The sequence below is a fragment of the Ambystoma mexicanum genome, chromosome 9, assembly GCF_040938575.1.
Source record: "Ambystoma mexicanum isolate Mex_15411 chromosome 9, UKY_AmexF1_1, whole genome shotgun sequence".
Lineage (NCBI taxonomy): Eukaryota > Metazoa > Chordata > Amphibia > Caudata > Ambystomatidae > Ambystoma > Ambystoma mexicanum.
Window position 1 is genome coordinate 123,546,228 of NC_090931.1, and position 22,587 is coordinate 123,568,814.

Here is a 22,587-nt window from a genome sequence, read left to right on the forward strand (position 1 = left end):
CAGTGACACTTTTATGCGAATGAGGTTGAACATCCTTCACAAACGAGAAATTATGGCTGCCAGGAAAACAATATCTGTCCAAGAAAAATTCTGCAGGTTCTGTGGAGACGGAGCGATAATAGAAACCTTGCAGCACATAATAATGATATGCCCCGCTCTAAGCGAGAAAAGAGACTTAGCTGTAGGATGGTTTATTCAAAACCACACATCGCTCTCGCAAGAAGACCGATGGGCATTAATTCTAGCTGGAAAAGAAACAAAATTGATATATGCAGTTGTCTCATACTGGAACAATATCATGGAGCATGCTCAAATGGGATAAGAAACAAGAAAGAAAGAAAAGAACCTATGAAGGGCAACAGTACTGGACTCAATGCCCAAACTTTAAAAAAAAACTAACGAAAGATTGAGAGTGAACAGTCAAAAAACAGACAAAATGAAAGGTTTGAAAGACAAACCAAAACATTTTAATTAAAAAAAAAGGAACTAAGAATTAATGAAAAAAACTCTTTCATAAAAGGAATCAGCAGAGTTATGTACCCATGTGTAGATGTCATTTTTTGCCGTTTGGTAGAAACATTAATAATGTGAGATCATTGGTAGGGAGGGCTGAACTCAATGTTCCTGAGGACACTCACTTCCAGGCAGGGGTTCTAATCTCCTGCCCACACACAAGCCGGTATGATGTGCGCTTTGGCACATATGAACTGTCCTGCGCTCATGTTAGGGTCATCACTTCCCCTACCCAACCTGAAATTGAAAGATGCCTGTGTGGCTGGCAAGAAGTGACTTTCACGCAGGTCGCTTGTCCAGTCTTGTGCCCACTCAAAAGACAAATGCCGGCGACGCAGTGTGGGGGATGGATGAGAAGCAGCAAGACATGCAAGGGGGCAGAGTTTTTCTACTAAACCAATCACAGGCGCGGCTCGACCCTTACGCTCAAGACATTATCAGCTGAAGCCAGTGCCAAAAAACGATTAAAGGCTGGCACAATTTGTGTGAAGATTTATCTTGGGAAAGTACATTGTGATTACAACCACATGAATAATTATCATTAATAATTAGCAGAGTAAAACAATCAAAATCATTAAGCACATTACAGGCAAGGAATTGTCCAAAACCTGTTCCAAATTCAAAAGTGTACACAAGTCAGAAAATCAAATCCACAAATACTTCAATGAAACTCCCAAAAAATAATGAATAGCTGAAACTACTAAATAAAAAATAAACCTTTATTGTGCTGGAATTTGACAGTTTGATCAAATCTGGTGTCGGATTTAGAGAATGTATTTGCCCATGATCATAATTACAGATCGGATTTGGTCCGATCAACCATTGGGGCATTTCAGGACAATCTGTTACGCAGATCACATCTGCATGGCGCATAAGCAACTCGAGCGATTGCCTTGAGATTGTTAAGCCTCTGCAGCTTTGTTCCTTGTGGCTCAGCGGTCAACAAACTCACGCCTGGGCATATCTTCTTTTGCTTAGGGAAGCAAAACTGAAATATGCATTTTCTGCAGAAAAAGAAGCAAACGCATGTGCATTGTCCCTAGGTCTGATCCACTATAGTGTGATGTCAATAACGAAACCAAATAGATCATTTTGTGACTGTTTTGCAATGTAACATTTGAACTTCGAAGTCTAATTCATTTCAAGCACAATGCGATTTTAACAACAATTTGCTCACTGAGTTAAGATAGTTTGAAAAAAAAAATGTGTGACTCCATTTCAATTAAATCATTCATCCTGTTGTGATCATTGGATTCATTTTCTAAGGCTTGTTTGATTATCTTTATTCTAGGGCATATGTCACCAAAGGAAACGCCACTTATCTTATCACACTGGAACTGAAACAAGGTAAAGGGATAACCTGTGTCTGTCTTATGTGTGTGTGTATGTGTGTGTTGTTGGTTTGTGTTGCATCAAGTGTTATAGTAAATGCTTTGAAGCATTTCTCGAACTGGTGGAAGAAATCCATTGGATTGGAAGGAACACAAAACACAACTGCTGTAGTTTGGCACTGGATTATAGTAAATAGGGGGTACTTCTCCTGAAATTCAGTAACGAAAACAATTTAAGCTTACAGTAAGTGTCAATTTAGGAAAATTGCCTTCCTGACTAAATGCTTTGAAGAGGGGGTTGGGGGTGGGGGGGTTATAGCCCCGAGAGACGCATCAACATGTGGAGCAGATAGAAGCAACACCATTGAAGCCGGTGAGGGCAAGGGAGTAGGCGAAGGGGAAGAAGTTGGTGGTGGGTGACTAGCAGGTGCTACATTAAAATACAATAAGGAAAGCATTATTTGGACATCATACTTGCCACCTCGTTCCCATTGCATGTCCAGTCCCTTTCAGAGACAGGAGTCATAGCACAACCATTGTAAAAGTCTTCTCTTGCAACCTGCCGGGTGGGCTATCCTGATTCTATTTTATGTGGATTCTGCCATGGAAACCACTTTGCCATCGCTGGTAACTTGCTAAATAAGTCCTAGTCCACTCATTGAATACTGCACACAGAGTACTGTGGGTCTGTTTGGACATCTAGTGACTTAATGGTTTGGTAATGTCATAGTTCTTTTAGCAAACGTGATCCAGAAAGGAGGTGAATGAAGTATAAAGCAGAATATGATGAAGAAATGTTCACACAAGGCCAGTGAATTCGAATCAAAGCCGAATGATAGAGTTTTGCATTTTGAGAGTACTAAAACATCTCAATGAAAAACCTAATACCCTGAGAAAGGAAAGCCAATGCATTGGGAAGTGGTAAAGCGGTATTTAGAAGAAGGCTGTTTTACCCACGGACATAACTTTGGTAACGCCCCCACGGGCAGATGCTTTGAGAAGGATAGGGGGGGATTCCAAACAGAACAGACCTCAGATGGGTGCCTCATGCGATCACATGGCTGAGCAAACCTGTGAAATTGGAGGAAGGAACAGACAAGGGAATTTTCAAACATGTGAAATTCCCTAACTTTTGTGTAATTGTCACCACTAGACATTCTTCAGAGGCAGAGGCAAATTCGGGTTGATATAAGGTCAGGTTAAACCTAAGAAACTGACTGCACATTTAAGCGACAGAGAAAAAAAAATATATTATTAATTTCAATTGTTTAAGAGAAATGAAGCTACGCTGTGTTATTGAATATTAGCATCCAGCATGGTGGGTCACAAGACCTCCCAGCCGATCAGGAAGGAATAGGGGCTGTAACTCATGGTAATCCCTACCTTCAAAAGGTCCAAAGCGGGAGGCTTTAGCTTTACCGTCCTAGCTCCAAAGAACTGGAATGCGCTACCACCTGTCCTTAGGGAAGAGATGTCCCTCGCAGCATTCCTTCCACAAGGCTCTGAAAACTCAACTCTTCCGCTAGCCTGACACCTATTCAATATGTTTCACTGCCGAAAAATGTACCTTACACTATGCTACCTGACTCTGTTTTCACTTGAATGTATATCGCCCTAGGAGATTGCCATACTTAAAATGCCTGTTTTCCTAAGCAAATGTACTGTAAACAGCGCCATACATTTAAATAAATAAAAAATTGCAGATGGTCCATACCTCCACATAAGTGAGAGGCTGCTGTCTTCCCTACCGGGCAGGTGAATCATGGTGAGCTTCATGCCCTGCTTCCCCTTCTTGTGCACCCTCCCCATTTCTTTACTTCCACCCACTCCTCTCCCCAACCCAAACCCTGGCTCCATGTACCTGCATCTGCCTTGTCCCCCGCCAGCATCACAAACTCTTGCTGTTCCGGGCCTTCCCCTCCGTGCCAATGGCCACCGCAGAATGGTCGAAGGGAATACCTGCAGATCCATTTTCCCTATAGTCATGGCCTCCATTTTGTTTTGTATATTTGTTTTTGTTTAAGAGGAAAAATGGAAACGGTGTCCTTTTTCCACTTAAAAAAAATACTATTAGCACCCGGAAAGCACATGGCAATACCGTGGGATGGCGTCTTTTAGTTAAATGACAGCTCAGTATCCATGTTAACTCTGGGCGGGTCATTAACTGATGGTAATGTTTGGGTGTATTGCTTAAAGTAAGCTAACAGACTTGCAATGCATGTTTGAGATGTCAAAAGCAAATTGAATGATGAAGAAATCGGAAAGCCAAGGTCAGGATAAGCAAGAGCAGATTCCAGGAAGCAGGAACTAGAGGTGAGGAAGAATAGGCTAGAGAAATCAAGGATTGATTTATGTCTTGTAAAAGGGATCTTTAAAGGCATGCAGTACCACATTGAAAGTCAGTGGTTGTGTCGCAAAGGGCCATTTTGTTGTATTGTTGATTTATAAGGTGGCAGTTGCGATACACAGATTGTTTCATGGTGAATCAAGTAGGAGGGAGGCGACAAAGCCACGGAGGGGACCGGAGGGGCAACACTCACTTTTGGCAGAAGATGCTTGCTGCCATGGGTGCGATGCTTAGAGGCGCAATACGAATCACCAATACAAAAAAAAGGAAAAACAATGAAGAGAGAACCGATGAAAGGGCATTCACAGTTCTTGGTACATTCAAACAATTATGAACTCAAGACGAAAAGGATAGGGGTCGAGGATGGTATAAGATGGGAAGATAATCAATAGGTAGGTGCAAGTTAAGACACAACAAGAACATGCAGACGTAAGTGATGATGAATAATGACAAAGCCAGAGAGGATGGAAGGAACAATCCACCTGGAAGGCCATCAAAATGCCAGCATCTAGAAATGACCAGGAACGGAGTCTGCTCAGGAGGAGAGGCAGCGCATCAAGCAGAGTATGGAGGTGGCAGCAGGAAGAGAGGCAGCGCCTCAAGCACAATATGGGGGGCAGGAAGTGCAGCAACACCTCAAGCATAATATGGAGGTGGCAGCAGGAAGAGAGGTGGCGCCTCCAGAACAGTATGGAGGTGGCAGCAGGAAGAGAGGCAGCGCCTCAAGCACAGTATGGAGGTGGCAGCAAGAAGAGAGGTGGCGCCTCAAGCACAGTATGGAGGTGGCAGCAGGAAGAGAGGCGGCGCCTCAAGCACAAAATGGGGGGCAGGAAGTGCGGCAACACCTCAAGCATAATATGGAGGTGGCAGCAAGAAGAGAGGCAGCGCCTCAAGCACAATATGGGGGGCAGGAAGTGCGGCAACACCTCAAGCAGGCAGCGCCTCAAGCACAATATGGGGGGCAGGAAGTGCGGAAACACCTCAAGCATAATATGGAGGTGGCAGCAAGAAGAGAGGCAGCGCCTGAAGCACAATATGGGGGGCAGGAAGTGCGGCAACACCTCAAGCACAGTATGGAGGTGGCAGCAGGAAGAGAGGCAGTGCCTCAAGCACAATATGGGGGGCAGGAAGTGTGGCAACACCTCAATCACAATATGGAGGTGGCAGCAAGAAGAGAGGCAGCGCCTCAAGCACAATATGGGGGGCAGGAAGTGCGGTAACCCCTCAAGCATAATATGGAGGTGGCAGCAGGAAGAGAGGCGGCGCCTCAAGCACAATATGGGGGGCAGGAAGTGCGGCAACACCTCAAGCATAATATGGAGGTGGCAGCAAGAAGAGAGGCAGTGCCTCAAGTACAATATGGGGGGTTGGGAGCAGGAAGAGAGGTGGCATCTCGAGCATGATATGGGGGTGGGAGCAGGAAGATAGCAGACGCCTGAAGAACAATGTGGGGGGAGGGGGGCTGGACGAGTGGTGACACTTCAAGCATAATATGGCCATGGGAGTAGGAAGAGAGGCAGCACCTCAAGCATAATATGGGAAACAGCACAGGAAGAGAGGCAACACCTCAAGCATGATATGAGGGTGGGAGCAGGAAGGTGGGGGTTGCCTTGAGCACAATATGGCTCAGAGTGCAGAAAAAGAGGCAACACCTCATACATGATATGGGGGTGTGAGCAGGAAGAGAGGCAGCGCGTCAAGCATAATATGGGGGAAGAGTGCAAGAGAGGCAAAGGCTCAAGCATGATATAGGGGTGGGAGCAGGAAGGCGGGGGTTGCCTCAAGCACAATATGGTGGCAACGCCTTAAGCACACTATGGATGAGAGTGCAGAAAAAGAGGCGACACCTCACGCATGATATGGGGGTGTGAGCAGGAAGAGCGGTGATGCCTCAAGCACAATATTGGGGTCAGGGAGAGAGGTGCCACCTCAAGCACAATACGGATGAGAGCACGCACATGAAGAGAGGCAACACCTCAAGCATGATATGGGGGAGAGTAGTAGGAAAGGTGACACCTCAAGCACAATATGGGACAGAGCAGGAAAAAAGGCAGCAAGCATATTAGGGGGGCGGCAGCCGATAGAGAGGCGGCAACTCAAGCAATATACTGGGGAGAGCCCAGGAAGAGAGGCAACACATCAAGCATAATATGGGGGTGGGAGCAGAAAGAGAGGCGACGCCTCAAGCACTATATGGGGGAAAGCAGAGGAAGAGAGGCATCACCTCAAGCATAATATGCGGGTGGGAGCAGAAAGAAAGGCGATGCCTCAAGCACTATATGGGGGAAAGCAGAGGAAGAGAGGCATCACCTCAAGCATAATATGAGGGTGCGAGCAGGAAGAGAGGTGAGGCCTGAAGCACAATATGGGAGGTTGAAGCAGAAAGAGAGGCGACACCTCAAGCATGATATAGGAATGGCAGCAAAAAGAGAGGCAACGCCTCCAACAAAACATTGGAGGGTGGCAAGCAATTAAGGTGGCACCTCAAGCACAATATGGTGGTTAGCGCACGAATAGAGGCAACACCTCAAGCATAATATGGGGGTGGGAGCAGGAAGAGAGGCGACGATTAAAGCACAGCAGGGGGGTGGCTGTCACTGTTATCCCACAATGCCACTGAGCCAAACAGCTTTACCTTTCAGGAGTTTAGGTGGTGGTTCTCAGTTCTGATAAACAAGAGTGGTTTGTTGTCGGGGGTAGCCTCCCCAGAGGTAGGCATTTCTATATTCGTGAAGATGAATGAGGCTAGTCTTCTCACCGTAGAGAAACTCAGTTCACGGGTTGGGAGGCATGTAGTGAGGTACGTAGTACGCAATGTGGAAGGCTATCAATAAGAGCTACAGAAATTCCTAAGAATGATAACACAAAAGAGAGGAAGTGAATACATGAGATGGAGCAACAAACCGGAAAAAGATTAAGATCATGTCAGCGACTGAGAATCATAGTAATGAGGGCCAACCAGTAGTGGCAGGTGTTCCCACACAAATATCAATGATCACATGGTAATATAACATACAAGACATATGGGGAGAGGATAAGCAGACAAAACATCATTGGCTGAAAAATAATAGCTGGCCATGACAGGAGTCAAAAAGACAGTAACCTAGATACCAGTTCTCATAACAGCCCATGCCATGTGAAGAGCAGATGGGAGAGAAGAGAAACACGCATTCATTGATGGCATCATGTACAGAATGGTGTGAGTATAGGGGTGGGGGATAGCAGTGCCTGGCAAATGCATAATAGCTTATACACAAGCCACAACTGTTGGCTTTGCAAAGATGTGTTTTTGCAGGCCTTCAGTGGACACGCTTAGTGCTTATAAATGTTTGTGGATGAAGGCAGACCTGTTAAGACACTTGTATTACACCAGTAAAAGACGAATTGTTGTAAACATTGTATGAGATGACGTATGCTGACATTAGAAGTGTGTAGGTTTATGCACGAGAATTACACGACTGGTGACAAGAATTCTGTGGTGGGAACACAGTGTTACAACTGTTAGGAGATTTTGGAATATGGTGTAACAAATTGTCAACAGTTGTACATGGAGATTGAGAGTAATGTGCTATGAAGACACATACGTATACAATGTGTATAAAGTTGAGAGGCTCGTTGTGTCTTTGTCCAAATAGGAGTGAGTAATCAGAATCACACACTAACCCCCAGACAGTAAATTGTTATGTATTGTGTACCATTTGTGTTGTTCAAAAGAGGAGATTGAGTCCTGGAGACTAGTGTTTGTATTGTTTTGATCATGTATGGTTCCTATTAAATTCTTTATTTTTCTAAATAGCTGAATCTGAGTGTACGCTGTGGCGACAATAAGCGGGGTGTTTTGAAGAAATGTTTTCTGCATAGGAGTGTCGAGCTTCATTGTTTCACGGTACACCCATTTAGGTCTTTAGTATCTTTTCTGACAGATGTCCCAGGAGTGGTGGGAGTACATCACTGTGTCCCACAGATATTGTGACCAGTAACATGTCTACAGATCCAATTAAGGCCTTAACTCTCAGAAGACTGCTTTGAAAAAAAACACTAGTTGGCATTTTAAGTGCAGCATTTGATGGTAAGTCTTGGGTAACGCAATCTCAAAGAGTTACCACGAGAAGGAGTTTTGTGCGAGAAGGGGCAGGAACCGGGTGGGAATGGCCCTTGGGATTAGCAAGACCCTGGGCAATCAATGCACATGACCAAAGAACTGCGACAAGTTAGGTGTCCCTGCTCATATGCCATGTTTCCCTATCTGTACTCTAATACAATCGAGCTTGTTTATAGGTGGTGCTAGTGCCACCTAACAGCTCAAACGACAAAGGAATCTCAGAAGAACACGTAGTAGAGGGAAAGTAGTAGAATTAATTATACTGATTTTGTTTTTTCAAAATGCATGCCTGAGAATAGATATAAAGTATAGAACTAATCTTTTTTATATAATGTTTTAGATCCAACCATATCGCCCAATTCTTCTACAAATTCACTGCCACCTACGAATGCAGTTACATATCCAATTATGGATTCAACTACTAATGCAGCTTCTACAAAAGCCACAGTTGTATCTACCTCTCCCGCAACATCTACCAACACAGTCAAACCTATGAATGCAACTGTGACTACAAATACAGTTTGGTCTTCTTCAAGCTTGGCTACAGAAAGAAAGAACGGTACAGAAACACATGGCAATACTTCGACAACAACAGCGGCATCTGCGACAAAAGCTGTACCTTCAAACTCAACCGCACATTTAGAGTTATCTACCTCTCCCGCAACATCTACCAACACAGTCAAACCTATGAATGCAACTGTGACTACAAATGCAGTTTGGTCTTCTTCAAGCATGGCTACAGAAAAACAGATTGGTGCAGAAAACCCTGGCAAAACATCTACAACAACAGCAACATCTGCCTCAGAAGCTGTACCTTCAAACACAGCCTCAAATTTAGATGAAAATGCATATGTATCAATAGCCGTCATAACGCCGATAAAATCAACCAAGGACCATGGGGGGCCACAGAAAAGCAGTTCAGAATCCAGAAAATATGCTTGCGTCATCCTCCTTGCAGCCACCCAATGCGCATACCTGTTATTTGTTAGCAACAGGCTGGCATGGTAGAATTTGCAATTTGACCGTCTAAGGAAAATACGACCCGCCTTCATTCTTTCATGTTGACGGGCCACAGCACTTGAACTGTGGTGGGTGAAATGTGATGCAGCATTAAATGCCTGTCGATACTAGTAAGAAGAAGGTAACTACATTACCATGCTTTAAATGTTGTATACTTTCTGAGATTGGCTAGTAGACTGTTAATGAATTTAACTGAAATGCATAAATAAATACATTTTGGAAATAGCTATCCTGCATTATCCTGTTCTGTGTGTTGAAACATGTTGATGCAAAATTGAAAATGCAATCTTTTTAAAAATAATTGTCAAAGGGATGTTATGGTTAAGTTGTACTGATAAAAAACCTCTGAAATGCACTGAAAAAACATAGTTAAATGGACCTTATGGTTAAGTTGCACTAATATAAACCCATCCAGTTTGGTGAAAAAAACTTTGCTAGCGCCGCCACCATGCACTGCTAAGACTAACACCCAGCACTTAAAAGCTGACATCACAAATTACATCATCAATTGCACGACTCATCTGGGATGGCCGTTCTTATTCAGTGACAGTATTCATTTTAAGCTGAGGACTTCATGTGGTCATACTACAATACTACATTGAAACCATGATACATACTGAAAGGTACTGTGCATGTACAGCTTGACCTTCTGTTGTATCCTGAAGTTCTTTTCCCTAGGGCTTGCACTGGGGTAATAATGCACATACATGAAACAAGAAGCAGGTCCAATACATATCTCAAGAATCTGATATGCTTCGACTTATCATTGTACGACCTAAACATACCATTTTAGGAATATTTTAGTTCTATGATCCATACTGCATTCATTGTTTTATGTATTATTTGATTGCTGTAGAAACAACAAAACCTCAGTACGAAGCTTTCTTTTCGATCAGCACCCTTTTATGTGGCATGGAGTAGTTTATTAGAGAGCTACTGATCCCCTTTTATATGTTTTAAATGGCGCTCTATGTGGTACCCTTTATACAGACCTTACATTTACATTGTTACACAGTAGTAATATCATCTGTGATATCATCAGTGATGTCGTCGATGATGTGATATGTGATGTCATCTTTGATGTCCTGGGTGTTTGTCTTAGCAGTGCACGGCAGTGGCACTAGTTATGGTTGCACAGCAAACCATAACTTCCGTATTTCTTGGGATTTTCGATTTTACTTTGTAACCATATCATCCCTTTAACAAAGGTGTTTCACTGAATTTCAATGGTTTCTATAAGTGGAAATGCTTCATGATGTTACAGCAATGTGTATGAGTTGTTAATAATTCTTCTTTCACCATATATGAAACGACTATAAACCTCCTTTAACAAACATATTTTTTGCAATGCATACTGATGTGTGTCATTTTCAGCAGTGCATGCTGGGGCTGCAAGTGATGGTTGAATTGGCTGGGGCATGTCGTTTGACCATGACTCTAGCCCCACCAAACCACCCCCGTTATTCACTGCACCTAGAATGCATCCTGGTCCAGTGTCCACTATACCCCCATAATCTGATCAATGGCAGTGTACATGGCTTGCAGCCATGGCCGGTCTGCACAATTCATGGGTTATTGGGTTTCAGCCTTGCCACAGGCCCCAATAAACAAATCAAAGTAGACAACCCTATTGCCATTCCCAGATTTTTTGTTCGCATTCAAGCCTATCCCAATTTTGAAAATGTTATCACATAGATGCTCCCTGGTGGCCATGCCCACTTTAACCCGATTGACGTTACCAGAATTTTCTTTCCCATTCAAGCCTATCCTGTTTAGAAAGTGTTATCACATTGCTGGTCCCTGGTGGCCATGCCCACTTTAACCCCATTGCCGTTCCAGTTTCTTTCCCCCATTCAAGCTATTCCGATTTTACACATTTTACCACATAGTCGATCCCTGGTGGCCCATTGCTGTCCCCACGTGGCCATGGGCATTGGCCAGATTGTCCGGCCACTAACATGGGCAGAGGATATGCCTCAGACTCCAAACTTATATTCAAACTTTGCACAAACATTCAAAGTTGGGTCTATCATCTATTTGCAGACTTTTGTTTGTGCAGATCTATCAAAGGCACCAAAGTTATGCCATCTTGACCACCCTCTAATGTTGCCCCCTATTGACAAAATACTATCAAACATTGCAAAAACATTAAAAGTTGAGTATGCAATCTTTCTGCAAACTTGGGTGGCGATTCATCAATTGGCACCAGATGTATAAGCCATCCCATCATTTTGTGATTGCCCTTTAATTTTGCCCCTCTTCGCGAAACGTCACCAAACTTTGCAAACACATTAATTGTTGGGTCTAAAATTATACCGCAAAAATGTCCTTCACTTTCATTGAATGGAGTTAAAGTAGTAAGCCATCCAAAGACTGCTCTTCACCGACCTTGTAATGCAGTAATATGCATGGATGTCCTCAAAGTTTTGTCAAGTTCGCGAACATCACAGGAATGTTCCTGAACATCAGACGTGGACTTCAGGGATGAAAAAACACCTGATTTTTTGCTTTTTATGGCCATGCACCATCCCATCCTCATCACCCCTCAGCTCCCCAGAGATTGTTTCATTTGTTTGACAAGTGTAAATTTGTGTTTTGTAATATGGTTTTACAGCGATATCCGTAGACTATGGGCGCAGTGTGCAAATCACACATGCTCCGTTTCACAGGTTTTGACTCATCTCATGTTTTAACTGACCTATCAGTGGGAGCGTTCGATGTCCACAAACGTTCCACGTCTCTCTGATCAGTTCACAGGTGTCCGCGGATGCCAAATCAGAAAGTGAGTGTGCGAATCGGACAGAGTTATCACACATTTCTTTGACTTACATTTTGGGCATTTTTTTGCTCCTCATGCAAGTTTGGTGCAAATACATTCCCTTTCATGCCTATCTGGATTTCAAATGTTTTGGGACGCCCCCTATAACATTAGCCCCCCTTCATAAACCGCACATAGCTTTGCAAAACAATTCACATGTGGCCATATACTTTTTTTGCAAGGTTTGTGCAAAGTCTTCGAACAGTGCCAAAGTTATAAACTGCCCATGAACTGCTATGGGTTGAGCAATTTAAGCATAACTACAGGGCTGCTACCACAGGCACTATATTATTGGAATGTTATATCAAAGTTTTGCACCATGTTTTCTCACCCCATTTTTCTAGGGCTGTTGTTTTTGTACCGCATTGGGGAAAATGCAGTACAGTGCCAGTTTCCACTATGGTTAGTAATCACTGTCATCTTTCTTACCCTTGACAGAGCAAACTGTGCACTATAAGGGCTGCCGTGTGGGCTTGAATGGAATATGTTACTTTAATATGTTATTTGTCTATCCTCCATTTTTGATTTTGTTAACCTTTTTATTTTTGATTTACACATAAAATTAAATATGAACTCTAGTCTAAACATGCTTATTCTTGAAATGACTCCATCTTGAAGTTCTTCCGCTGAGATATTTGTTATGTGTAGCCCTTATGGCTGTTCCCACCACATCACTGGAATGAGGAAAAAGACTCATTTCGATGGAATGTGATATCACCTAAGAATCTCTGTGTTCTTTTGATAAATGGTGAATTGCAAATACTGACTGAGGACTGAACATGCAATGCATTCTTGTGGTCTCTATAATGAGCAACTCCTTACAATAAAAGATGTCCAATCATGTTCTTGGCTATTGGGGTCATTCCTGTCCGTGCATGTTTGAGGGCTCACCAATTTGCCAATGCGTCACAAAAGAACCAGCTCACTGTGCTTCTCAATACCATCTCCTTAGCCTTCATGCAGATGACACACAACTCTTCTTCAAACTTCCCTCGGATCCTCTTCTCACTTCATCCATCATTCTTGACAGTTTATCTGCCATACAGTCCTGGTGTGCCTCCAATGATCTCTGCCTCGTCGCCAGCAAGACTGAGATCCTTCCTATTAGGACTCCTGCTCCCTCATTCTCTCCCTCACTACGGCCATCTTCTATGGGCTCTCCCCCTTCATCAGAAGCCAGAAACCTTGGAGTCTTCTTTGACTCCTCTCTCTCCACCATCCCTTGCATTCACTTCCTTACCAAGAAGTGTCACTTTCAACTCCACCTCCTCAACGGAATTCTTCCTTTCCTCACTTTCCCCCAGATGCTCAACGTCTCTAGAGCTCTAGTACTCTCTAGGTAAGACTACTGCAATAGCCTTTTCTCTAATCTACCCTCTTCCTCCCTACGAGCCCTCCAGTTAATCCAGAATAGGACTGCAAGATTTATCCTTGGCCTCAAGCCCAGAGAGGGACCACACCTCTCCAGTGGTAAAAACTCTCCACTTGCTACCGGGTTCCTGCAAGGATCAAATTCAAATCCCTCTGCATCATCCATAAGGCTGCCTGGTGCCGGGGACCACGCTATCTGCAACTTAATCTCCCTAGATACTCTCAATACAAATATTTACATTCCTCCGGCACACTCTCTGTGTGTAAAATTCTTTGCTAAACAGCGTGCTGGTGGCTGATCACTTTCCTCAGCAGACTCCCTCCTATGGAACAGCCTCCACCTTCCTCTTGAGCCAGATCTCCTCAAATTCTGGAATCTCCTCAAGACTTTCCTTTTCACCACCTCCTTCCATTCCTCCCTCCTCTGCTAAACCCCACAGCTGCTGAAATTGGTGAACAGGGCCCCTATGCGTCCTCCAGGGTCCTGTTCTCCCACACCCAATCGCCTACTGTCTCCGCCCCGCCCAGCACTTTGCCTTGGTACCCACTGGCCTGTGCCACCACACGCTTGCACTTATTTATTGGTGGTTGACCACTCCACCTAGGCACTTACAGCTGCCCACTCCCTAGCACGTATCCTCCTACTCCCCCACTCCTTCTCTTCTCTGCACCTGCATGTTCAGAATGCTCACAAGGCCTAGTAGGTCCGTCTCTATCTTACAGTGTTATATCTAATTCTACTCCCATGTTCTCTCCCTGTTTGCCCTGTGGGCACTTGGAAATAGAAAACAGAATGTACTTGTGATATAAGAGCCTTATGAATGCACAATAAATAAATAAAAAAATTCATACTTCACTGGAGAAAGAATATGCTTGCCCTGGGTGCCCTAATGTGTTTTTGTGTTATGTAATGATCATTACTGCTGCTGGTGAATAACTTTTGCCCCCATGGCACATAATGGTAACAGAATGAGATGTACAGTCATCGAAAATGAGGCTCGGGTGTTACTAGGATGCCCAATGGTGTAAGGCCTATCTGAAGGGAAGGCAGTTCACCTGAGAGCAGGTCAGGAACCCCTTGAAAGGCATGACAGTGCGGCATGGCAGGGCAGCACTAAGCATTGCTAGAATGAGCAAAGGAGTCAAGCACAGAAGGTGAAGCATTGGGTAGAGCCAGGAAACGCAGCCATAGTGCTGGCGAATCAGGAACAGCCAGGCCTGTGGCTCTGGGAACGGAGGCTGGCAGAGAATCAGCAAGATGGCAGAAGAAAGCAACATAGTGAATGGGTTCTGTGTGGAGGTGGTGACAGGCGAGAAACTCCAAGATTTGCCATGAGGTAAAGCTTGGAATTTAAACAATAATTAATTAAAACGTTAATGTCCTAGGTACCAATGTGGAATTCATTGCTTGGAGAGTTAACATGGCCGTTGGTACAGCGGAGAATTCAGTGGTGCTAGAAAAGAATTCCGAAACAGGAACAGGACTGTGTGAGCAGGGAATATCGGGGAAATGTATCAAGAGAAGACGATTATTATGCCAAAATGATTGAATGTGTGAGACTGAGATGGCTGCACCATGTGAGCACAGTCCCCAGAGTTCAAGGATTTTAAAAAGCTGAGGTGCTGAGGAGGACTAAGCTGAACACGAACATTTGCAACGGATGGATGAGGCAATGACACCCGTGCAAGTGGGAAGAAAGAGCACTGCTTGAGAGAGTAGAAAAGAAGAAGCTCCATCAAAGTTATATTTGCTTTAAACTTGCATGAAAACACACTTCTGCCGGAAATGTGAGAGAATGGGCAATTCCAGCTAATAACATGGCACAGCACCTCTCACAATCTACCTCTACTTAATAAAAATGAGTACCCAGTAGGTGGTGGAGGGGTGGCAGCCTCCCAGCCAATGAGGAGGCTTGGAACAGGGGGATTACCAGACGGTAATCCCACTGCCCTGCGCCTCCTCAGAGTTGGAGACCTCCACCTTTCCCCCACCGAGGAACGAGGTAAGTGCTCCCACCTCACACCCCATCCACAGATTTCCCTTCATGATGGGATCACTTCTGTCCCCAGCGCGTCTGCTCCCGATCTGCGACACGCCATGGAAAGGAAAATTGTACTACGTGTAGTCCGTTCTCTCCTTTCCATGGTGGACGTTTATTTAGTTTACGTTTTTCCTACTTTTTTAATGGTCTCCAAGGAAAGGGGGAAGGGACTACATATAGTCCTTTCTCTTTTTTCCATGGTGGCCATTTTGTTTGTTTACCTTTTTTTTACTCTTTACAATGGACGCCATGGAAAGGGAGAATGGACCTCGATTCCCCTTCTTTGGTGGCCATTTTATTGTCCTTTCAGTTGCAAAATGGCATAGTGTTTTGTAACTGAAAAGAAAAAATCCTGTTAGTATCTTTTAGTACCTCAGTCGTATTGACCGGGATACTAATTGCAATAAGCTCCTTGCAGGGGCATATTACCGCTTCAGATAATGCCCCAGATCCTGCATAACTAAAGGCCCTGGGGCATTATTGAAGCGGTAATGCCCCCCCAACCCCATGCTCTGGGCTTATTGCTTAACTAAGCAATGTATCATGGGTATGGAAATTAGCTGAAAAGCATTCTTTTTGCAACAGAAAATGGTCAATATTTTATAGAGCAGGTAGTAACTGTAAGGGGTGGATACACCCCGAAAGGGAGCCTGAGAGCTGTTGACAAGCTTGTAGCAGAATTAAAAAAACTTTGCTGACAAAATAGGCAATCAGATGTCTGTGTAAGCCAGAAATTGACCACAGCCTCTCAGCCACTACTGCAGCTATCCATTTCCCAACCACACGCACCATGAAAGAGCCCTGCTTCACTTTTCGGTATATGACATATATCGCTGTACTGATTGTGGGAGAACCTGAGAATTATAGTTGGTGGCTGCACCCTCTGCGAGAACTTCAGATCCTTTGTGGGTGGCTGCAACCTTGAGGAAGGGGTAGAGGATGTGTGACCGGAGAACCTTACTAGGTGAATGTGCAATGTGGGAGAACCCAAGAACCATCATGGTTGGCTACACCGTATGGGTGAACTTGTGCACCTCAGTGGGAGATTGCGCCCTGTTAGGAACCAGATAATCTTACTGGGTGGCTGCACCTTGGCGGGACCCAGATACCCTTAGTGTGGTGTGTAAATATGCCCTTTGGGTGAACTCACGTAAGGAGTGGATACACCTTGGGGGCAACTCACATACCTTAAACAGTGACTGCGGCCCATCCAAGAATCAAAGATCCTTAAAGTGTGGCTGCGCCATTTGCAGGTTCATGAGAATGTTGCAATAGTAGAATGATCATCATGAGACAATCCCAGGCTTCAAACACACTTGACAATGGAGGCAAAGATAGTCAATGCATTCATTTTGAAGTGGCTATTTGGCCCATGTGCTGCTGTCGTACCCATCAACTGTAGCCATAACGTTTTTGGTCAATTCCGGCTGACTCCCACCCTGACACTGCCCTCTCCATGCTCCACTATGCTATATCTGATACTCTTGATATCCTTGCCCCTGTCATGAGAATCCACCTGAAGCCCAAAGCCAAATGTAACTCCTGGTATGACTCGGAGCTCGTCACCCTTAAACGCAAGTGCAGGGTGGCAGAGAGGAAATGGCATGCTTCATGTTCATCCTCTGACAAACTGGCCTGCCGCCTGCTCCAAAGGCAATACCGTCTCTCCGTTCTCTCCAAGAAGAGAGCCCTTATCCAAGCCCGCATCTCTGCGGCATCTAACAACTCGGCCGAACTCTTTCAAATCTGCAAGGAGCTTGCCAACCCTGCTGCAGTCTCTACCTCTCCTGTCCCCTCCCAGGCCCTCTGCACTGCACTTGCCTCTCACTTCATCTCTAAAACTCAGGACATCCTGTCCTCTCTCTCCTCCTATCACCTCCCTCCCTCTCTTCCTGGCTCTTCCTCTGGCCCTTCTACAGCCACCCCTCCTCCCTCCTTCTCTGCCTTTCCCCTTTTTTCTGCTGACGAGGTTTCCAGACAAGTCCGATCTATGAAAGTCTTGTCTAAACAGGTTCACCCCTGTTCCTCCAAAACTATCAAGGACCACATCGACTCCCTGGCTCCTGCCCTGACTGACTTTTGCAACCACTCCTTCGCCTCTGGAGTCTTCCCATCCCCCCTTAAGCACTCCCTTGTGCACCCTCTTCTTAAGAAACCCTCTTCTGACCCCTCCTGCCCGGCTAACTATCGCCCAATCTCCATCACTCCCTTCCTAGGCAAGCTCCTGGAGAAACTGGCCATCTCCCAGCTTAACCTCCATGCTGAATCTGTTGGCAGTCTTCATGACCATCAATCTGGCTTCAGAGCTGCCAGAAGCACGGAAACTGCTCTCCTGAACATCCGTGAGGACCTGCTCTTGAACCTTGACTCCAACACTCCGTGTGTTCTCATTCTGCTCGATCTCTCTTCTGCCTTTGACACTGTCAACCATGCCATCCTGCTCAACCGTCTCCGTGATAACCTTGGTATCACTGGTCAGGCTCTGGCGTGGCTGACCTCTTTCCTCTCCAATCGACCCTCCCAGGTCCAACTGGGGTCCTTCCTCTCTGACATCTTTTTCTCCACCTGTGGTGTCCCCCAGGGATCTAATCTCTCTCCCTGGCTGTTCAACCAGTATCTGGCACTCCTTGCCCACCGCATTGCCGCTCTCTGCCCCAACTTTCAGTGCTATGCGGACGATACCCAGCTCATTTTCAGGCTACCCTCGGCCTCCTCCTCTCCTTCCCTCATCTCTGACTGTCTGTCTGCTATCCAGGAATGGTGTGCCGCCAATGACCTCTGCCTTAATGCCAGTAAGACTGAGATTCTACTCATCGGCACACCCACTCGCTCCTTCCCTGCAGCTCTCTGGCCGGCCACTCTTGGCCCTCTTCCTGCTCCTACCTGCACGGCAAAAAACCTCGGGGTTATCTTCGACTCCACACTCTCCTTCTCTCCTCATATATCTGACGTCTCTAAGAAGTCACACTACCAGCTGCACCTCCTCAGAGGTATTCTTCCCTTCCTCTCCTTCCCCCAGAAGCTCACTGTCTCACGAGCCCTGGTTCTCTCAAAGCTGGTCTACTGTAACAGCCTCTATCTTAATCTGCCTGCCTCCACTCTCCGCCCTCTGCAACTCATCCAGAACAGAACTGCAAGACTTGTCCTTGGCCTCAAGCCCGGGGACCGTATCTCTCCAGGACTGAATTCTCTACACTGGCTCCCAGTGGCTGCGAGGATAAAGTTCAAAACCCTCTGCATTGTCCACAAGGCCTTCTGGGGCCTGGGGCCTAAATACCTTCAACTCTCTCTTCCTAAATATCTTCCTTCCCGAGCCCTTCGCTCATCCGTCTCCAACTCCCTCAGGGTCAGCCGCTTCTCGAAGCAACGAGCTGGGGGTAGATCTCTCTCCGCGGCAGGGGCCTCCCTCTGGAACAGCCTTCCTGCCTCCCTGAAACTTGAGGAGAACCATCTACGGTTCCGGAAGCACCTCAAAACCTTCCTCTTTGCTTCTGCTTTCTCTCTCCCTCTCCCCTGCTAATTCTTTGCTGAATCTGCACCGAATCTGCAACTGGGCCACTCTCGCCGACCTCGGTCCTGTGCCCAGCCACTCTCCACTTGCACTGCCTCCCTGGCAACCCCTGCACTGTGGGACTGTCTCTGTATCCCTACAGCCCCCGTTCCCAGCACTTGTCTGCACTTACCTTGCACTTGCCACCTGCTGGCCCTATTTATTTTATTCTACTTACCTTGTACTGCACTTCCCCCCTCCCCTCCTCTTGCACTTTCTCCCTTCCCCCTACCCCTGCACTTGCACGATCTGAATGACACCTGGCCTAGTAGGATCGGTGTCTGTCTTCCCCTGTTCCCCCCTCCCTGCCTCGTCGCGCCTTGAAACACTTAAAACCCTTGTGTATAGGCGCGTTACAAATGCCATATCATATCATATCATATCAATTCCAGAACTGCCTTACGAGAGAAAATACCACAGTCAGGAAAATCCCAGTGGTGATCAGCTTTTCCCATGAGCTGCCGGAATCTAGAGTTTTCCATAAGAGAGTAGTGAAAGAGGTCTATTGCCAATATTATAGCCAGGTTAGCAATGTATTTATTGTATTTCGATATACTAAAAGTTTAGGTTGTCATTTCAACCGGAAATAGGAACGCGTGCAGGATACAGCTGCAGTACCGAGGTGGGGTGCCTTTACGATATGTGGAGGACATCAAACACTGAATAGTAGGTTGATGAGTAGGACATGCAGTGGCATAAAATAACATGTTATATGTAGGGTGTAAGAAACATAGCAAATGCACTTAATAAAGGCCTGGTGCCACAAGTTGTCATATATGAAATAATCAAATATATACAGCTGAATATAAGGAAGGATTCATGTGGCTGGGGTGGAATGGAGTCATTTAGAGAGTGAGGCGAGCCCCTTCATTGGACAAAAGGTAGAACTTGAAGCCTTTGAAAGATGTGATAGTTTTTATATTTGTAAACCACCATAACAATACTCAGAATCTGGAAGTCATTTTTGTCACTGCTAATTTGTTATGGTAATGGTTTTACTGCCATGTTTACTATACTGCCACTGTACATCTTCCACCTTAATACCAGAAATCAGCAGAATGACTGCTGATGATATTGCTGCATGTGGTAATTCCACCAAAATCCGCATGGAGTTCTGTGGACTTCAGGAATGGGGATTAACATCACTTTACACCCACTCAGAGTCTGACATTAATCTGACAGACCGAATTGAAGTAATGAGATTTGAGATTTGCGACCATTCTGAGGGAAAACTCTAGATTTACTGCCAAACTCTGAATGAGGCCTGCAGCTTCATCTTTCAGTATCAATAGGTTTCGGAATGAAATAGTGATGAAGTTGAAGATAATTAGGCTGACTACCCTGGTCCTATAATGATTGAAATGGGCAGGATGTTTTGACAGGTTGAAGCGTGCTTTCATTGTTTAGGCAACGTTGCATCATGCATAATTTCCTGCAAGATCATCATTCAAAATGAAACACTTGCGATGGTTACCTTGATAGCATACATTTCAATCTAGATTATTTTTTTTTATTTGGAAAGAATCGTTAGGTTATATTTCTTTTGCACAAGCACAGATTGTTCTCCCTTGAGAACAGTGAACAATGCAATGTCCCTTTTCTTAGTAAGAGGTGGCTTGATAAACATCAGTAGTCCTTTGGCATTACATTAATATCAATTCAGATGTTTCATGGAGATGGCGGGAATGGCATAGTAATTCACAAGTTTCAAGCCTTGCTTTCTGAAGTAAATCATAACTCTTTAAAGTTGGATAACATGAAATACTTTATTGATCAGAGTGTAACAAGGCTGCATCCTGCCTTCCCCTTGGGCCACTTCCAACACTCTTCTTTGAAACATAACATTCTTTGGGCTGCTTAACCATTCTGCAGCTCTACTGTGACATAGCAGCTAGTGGAAGTTTCTATGTAAGCAACAGGCAACTATGTACATTGTGAGTTTGTTAACTAAGTACAGTTCCAGTCTTCTCTTGGGTGTTCCACCTAGTGGAAGCTGATGACTAATAATTTGTAACCAAATTGGACTCACATACGACATTTGCGGTAGGCACATTTCATAGTATTCCAATTGGAAGAGCTTATTTAGAACACAATGGCAAGCTTTTGAATGCATCCAAAGAATGACTAATCTGGAGGTGACACAATTGGCATTTGAAATCTAATCAAACTTAATGATGATTTCAACCTTCCGTAAGCTGCTTTGCTGCTGTTATGGAAATGTGGAATGGTTCACTGTCCAAAGCTTCAGGTCTCCTCATAAAACATATTGATTCCCATGCAAAGTCATCTACGCAGTCATATTGTATGGTCTTGATTATTGCTATATTTCAGTTGTAATTTCCAAGTGTTTGCCCATGTAAGTGATTTGTGCTGCATGCTCTTAACCCAAAAACAATCTTTAATTGCCTTTTGCTCTTGGTTAAAATGTATGATAGTGCCATGTAAATTGTTGGGATTTAAATAAATGAAAAAACTTAAAAATTCAGAATCACCATTGAGTGTTAATCCCCATTTTTAGAGTCCATAGGACACTGAGGAGATATTGGCAGAGTTACCATAGGCGGTAATTCTGCTGATTGTGGCATTAATGTGGAGGATTTACCTCCTGTTGATTGCCGGAGGCAATGTCTCTAATTCAATTTCCAACTCCTAATCAGCTACATATGATACTCATTCCTTTACCACCACTGAAATTACTGCCATTGTATACTTCACCTGGAGATTAGGATTTACTCCTTATGAACCTTACAGAAAAGAGGGAAAATGATCAGTACAGGACAGGCATTTTTATGTAAATTTTAGCTTGATAATGGGTGTGTTTCATTTGGAATACATTCAACCAAAGCAACTTCTATTGATGACTTTAATTTATTCTGCTTCTTGCTTGCTTCACATTGATTTGGTGTTTCACTTTCTTATAAATGTAAGTATAGCCAATTAGTGTTTTTTTTTTTTGCATGTCTCCCGTGAAGCTTCCAGTAAGTTGGTTATCCTTTGAATTGATTGACTTTCTCTTGTCTGTTGTGAACTGTACTACTCTGACCAGCCTAAATAAGATTTAACTGGAGTCCTGGTTGGTGTTCATGGCATTTTAAGGTTGAACGTGAGATTTGAGATTTGCTCATTTCCCCGACTACCTGGAAATTATCAAATTTATGGATTTAAAAAATAAAAATTGTAGTCAACTTGCCTTGATGGGGATTACAACTCTAACTCACCACTCACCTTTGTACACGGCTCTTCCCTTGTCTTTCTTCTACTTTCCCCTTTCACCCTATATTTTACTTTTCCCCTTATTCTCTAACAAATCTTATTTTTCCCTACCATATATATATATATTCAATGAAAAAACTTTGTTAAAGGGACGTTATGGTTACAAGGCAAACCGAAAAAACCTCAGAAATTCACCAGTTATGGTAAGCTAAGCAGCTATAACTTGTGCCACAACCCTGCACTGCTAACACTAACACCAAGTACATCAAAGATAACATCA

At 44.5% G+C, this 22,587-nt stretch overlaps 1 protein-coding gene across 1 annotated transcript in view; it reads left to right on the forward strand.

The window, feature by feature from the left end:
- Window positions 1–12,974, forward strand: part of LOC138487718 (uncharacterized) — a 67,936-nt gene extending 54,962 nt beyond the window's left edge. The window contains exons 3-4 of the mRNA XM_069614263.1: window positions 1,805–1,860; window positions 8,634–12,974. Of these exons, the coding sequence (XP_069470364.1) occupies window positions 1,805–1,860; window positions 8,634–9,301 (724 nt within the window). The 3' untranslated portion in view covers window positions 9,302–12,974. The remainder of the gene's footprint in view (window positions 1–1,804; window positions 1,861–8,633) is intronic.
- The last annotated feature ends 9,613 nt before the right edge of the window (window positions 12,975–22,587 follow it).